General features: G+C 35.6%; 1 protein-coding gene across 1 annotated transcript in view; it reads left to right on the top strand.

The window, feature by feature from the left end:
- The first annotated feature begins 1,069 nt into the window (after positions 1-1,069).
- Positions 1,070-3,625, top strand: part of LOC144450061 (uncharacterized) — a 5,089-nt gene continuing 2,533 nt past the window's right edge. The window contains exons 1-2 of the mRNA XM_078140627.1: positions 1,070-1,175; positions 3,141-3,625. The exon at positions 3,141-3,625 is cut by the window's right edge and continues 479 nt beyond it. Coding sequence (XP_077996753.1) covers positions 1,070-1,175; positions 3,141-3,625 — 591 coding nt within the window. The remainder of the gene's footprint in view (positions 1,176-3,140) is intronic.

Raw genomic sequence — 3,625 nt, 5'->3', positions numbered from 1 at the left:
TTCTCGGCTTGACTACTGTAATAGTCTGCTTTATGGCCTACCAAATTATCAGATTACTAAACTACAATCTATTCAGAATTCCGCAGCACGTTTGGTTACCAAAACAAGGAAAACTGAACATATCACCCCAGTACTGAACAGGTTGCATTGGCTCCCTGTGCAGAAAAGGAATGAGTTTAAGATTCTGTGCTTAACATACAAGGTGTTAAATAATAAGGCCCCAGTGTACCTTAGGGAACTCTTGCATGAATATACGCTCTGTTGGCCGCACACTTCGATCCTCCACTGAAGGTGCCTGCACACTTCACCAACCTGTAGTCAAAACAGCCTTTTTATGGGGACTCCACATTTGTGGAATAGGCTGCCACTGTCACTCCGTTTGAGTAAGAATATTAGCGTTTTTAAGTCAAATCTTAAAACATAACTTTTTATTTGAATGACTGTTTATTACTGGCAGATTCCTCCAATGTGTTTTACATTTTTTTATTGCCTTTTTGTCGTAGCATTGTAAGGCGCTTTGAGATGTTTTTATATGGAAAGCGTTAACTTTTTAAGAAATAAATATTATTATTATTATTATTATTATTATTATTATTATTATTATTAAAAAGGGGGCGTTTTTCATTGAAATATTCCAGAAAAACGGTTACATATGAAATTTTGCTAACAAGCATGGGTACCCATCCATCCAGGGACTACTACCACCTGGTCTGACTGTCAGTCTGACGGTGTCTGTCTGTCTGTCTGCCTGTCTGTCTGTCTGTCTGTCAGTCTGTGTCTGTCTGTCTGTCTGTCTGTCTGTCTGTCTGTCAGTCTGTGTCTGTCTGTCTGTCTGTCTGTCTGTCTGTCTCTCTCTCTCTCTCTCTCTCTCTCTCTCTCTCTCTCTCTCTCTCTCTCTCTCTCTCTCTCTCTCTCTCTCTCTCTCTCTCTCTCTCTCACTGAGTTTCTAGGTGGAATCGTTTCTACATGTGTCTTCTTCATTTTCGCCTGTATGTGTCATTGTGTATATGCAAAATTAATTTGTATCATCGATGGTTATTAATTAAAAGTATTGTACAAATTGAATATAATGATCAGTTCACCGATCATAATTTTGTATTTCATTTATAGGATATACAAATGTTGCGATGGCTTCTCAAACAACGGAATTGATAACAATACATCTCTATGTGTAGGTGAGTGATGCAAGTTTACAAATACGAGACTTAAGGACAATGTATCATCGAATTATGATCAAATCCGTGAAAATAAAGAATGGCTCATATGTCAATACTACATACCATAAGGAAAAAGAGCTCGTGTTTCGATTGTTGTTCCTACATGCAGTATCAAAATATGTGTTTCCGATAACCAAACCGACCCTAGTTTAAACCACTGACCCTAAACATTTTCAACAAAAAGATAAGAAATACTTTGTCTTCATGACGTTCATGCACGTCTGTTTTCTTTCCCCAGTGGTGTATGTACATATTTCATCTGCGTATCTCAGAATATTAATTCAGACCGACATTTTGTTTGCTTTTGGGGCGAAGCAGTATTTTTGAAAAGATGAAAACATTTTAAAAGGAAAAATGAAACAAATAAGATTTAAAAAAAATTAATTAAATAAATAAAGCGAAATGAAAATATCCCGACCCATTTACCCTATTTTCTGAGGCCATGTTATCGCAAACACATAAGGTTTTTTCGCCAAAGCAACAATCCACGCTTAGTATACATGTTACTCCCTTTATTGATAAATTTCATTAATTTGTCAATAAATTAACAGTATATTAATCGACTATACAAGTGCATTTTGTTATCACCAAAATTTTTACCAAATTTAAGAATTTGATAATTTAAGAAGAATTCGTAAGATATTGCCTAATTGCCAACCTTGTTAGTTATATGCAAATTTGTTGATAACATTAAATGTCACATCAGCAGGCATTACAAGATGCATGTGCTTTGTTATCATCAATGTATGCAGCACAATATTTGAAATTTCATTTTTGCAGTCGTAAGGCAATGCATATTTACCTAAACTATTAGCTATGCTAATGTATTGTCAAACTAACAGGTACCTCAACAAGCTTTACAGCACATCGCATTTAGTTTTTAAACATGCAACTGGCGGCGCCTGGGACCATTTTTGCATATGACTGACTGTATGTTTGGAGGTGGAGAACTTGTGATGACTCACTGGCAAGTAATCACCAAAATATAAACATTCCCTATATCTTGGTTTTTCACATGCAAATGCCGCATATTTGAATAATTCTGAATGGCACACAATCTAATCAGCTGTTTGCAGGGGAATTATCTCATTTAGAGAGGTTTTTTCATTCTATGAAACAAACAGACTGATTTTCAACTAATTTGTGTATCAAGTTACCATCCTACGACATTCACAAACAATTGTACATGATACATGACCTGTGTGTTTCTCGAAGCACAGAAAAAAATGCTGAAAACAAGACCCAGAAGCTAGTGCTCTGTACAGCAGTTTGAATTTCCCGCATTTGCATAGATTAGCCATTATCCTCTTTATTTTGGGCAGTTGCGTCTTTAACAATGTGCATATACCTATATGAATATCAATGCTTGTATTTCTAAGATATTCCATAATTACCACAAAAAAATCGTTCATTATGTAAATGAATCATCGAACTAACAACTACATCAACAAGCTTTACAGAATATGCGATTTTTGTTATCACCGATGTATGTACCTAATCATATCTATTGTAATGCTTGCATTCTGAAGATATTGTCTAGTTACCAGAAACCATTAAGTATGCAAATGAGTCATTTATAAAATATAGAGCTATAACAACCTTATACGCTTTGTTATAGTCTTGTGCGTGCTTGGTTACAATGAAATTTGAACGTTACATACTTAAGATATTGCCTAAGAAAAGATTAATTATGCAAAGGGTCATTTATACCATTTATGATAACGGTAAAAACTACATCAAAGAGAATTATACGAAATTGCACCAGCAGTGTATGTATATTAATGTTACATGTTACTTAAAACTTGCATTCTTCAAATATTGCACAATTACCGAAAATTACTATAACCATAACCTGGTTAATGGTAAGCAGTTGTTAATCATTATACGATATATAGAGCCTCATTGCACTTTATTATGTTTCAGAATGCGAAAATGGATTCTATGGTGAAAATTGCAAACATATATGTTCATGTGAAAATGGCGGGAAATGTTCGAATGTTGATGGTTCATGTCAGTGTTTAGACGGTTACTATGACAACAAGTGTCAGAAATCATGCAATTGTGATAATGATGCTAAATGCAATGCAGTCGATGGTTCATGTGTTTGTCAGTCAGGCTACTATGGAAGTCTTTGTGAAAGTAAATGTACATGTGGAAATATTTACCGGTGTGACGACGTTGGTATTTGTATCTGTCAAGACGGTTTTTATGGAGTTGATTGTGTTCATCGATGTAACTGTTCAAATGATGCCGTGTGTGATCCAACCAATGGTACATGTAACTGTAAACCTGGTTACTATGGTAACCGCTGTGAACACAAATGCCCTTGTTATAATGGTGGCTCCTGTGGTGAGGATGACCCCTCAGACTGTCACTGTGGTGATGGTTGGGGAGGAAGCGACTGTACT

This window comes from Glandiceps talaboti, chromosome 19 (assembly GCF_964340395.1).
Source record: "Glandiceps talaboti chromosome 19, keGlaTala1.1, whole genome shotgun sequence".
Lineage (NCBI taxonomy): Eukaryota > Metazoa > Hemichordata > Enteropneusta > Spengelidae > Glandiceps > Glandiceps talaboti.
The sequence above is the reverse complement of the archived record's forward strand: the minus strand, read 5'-3'. Positions and strand labels throughout refer to the sequence as shown.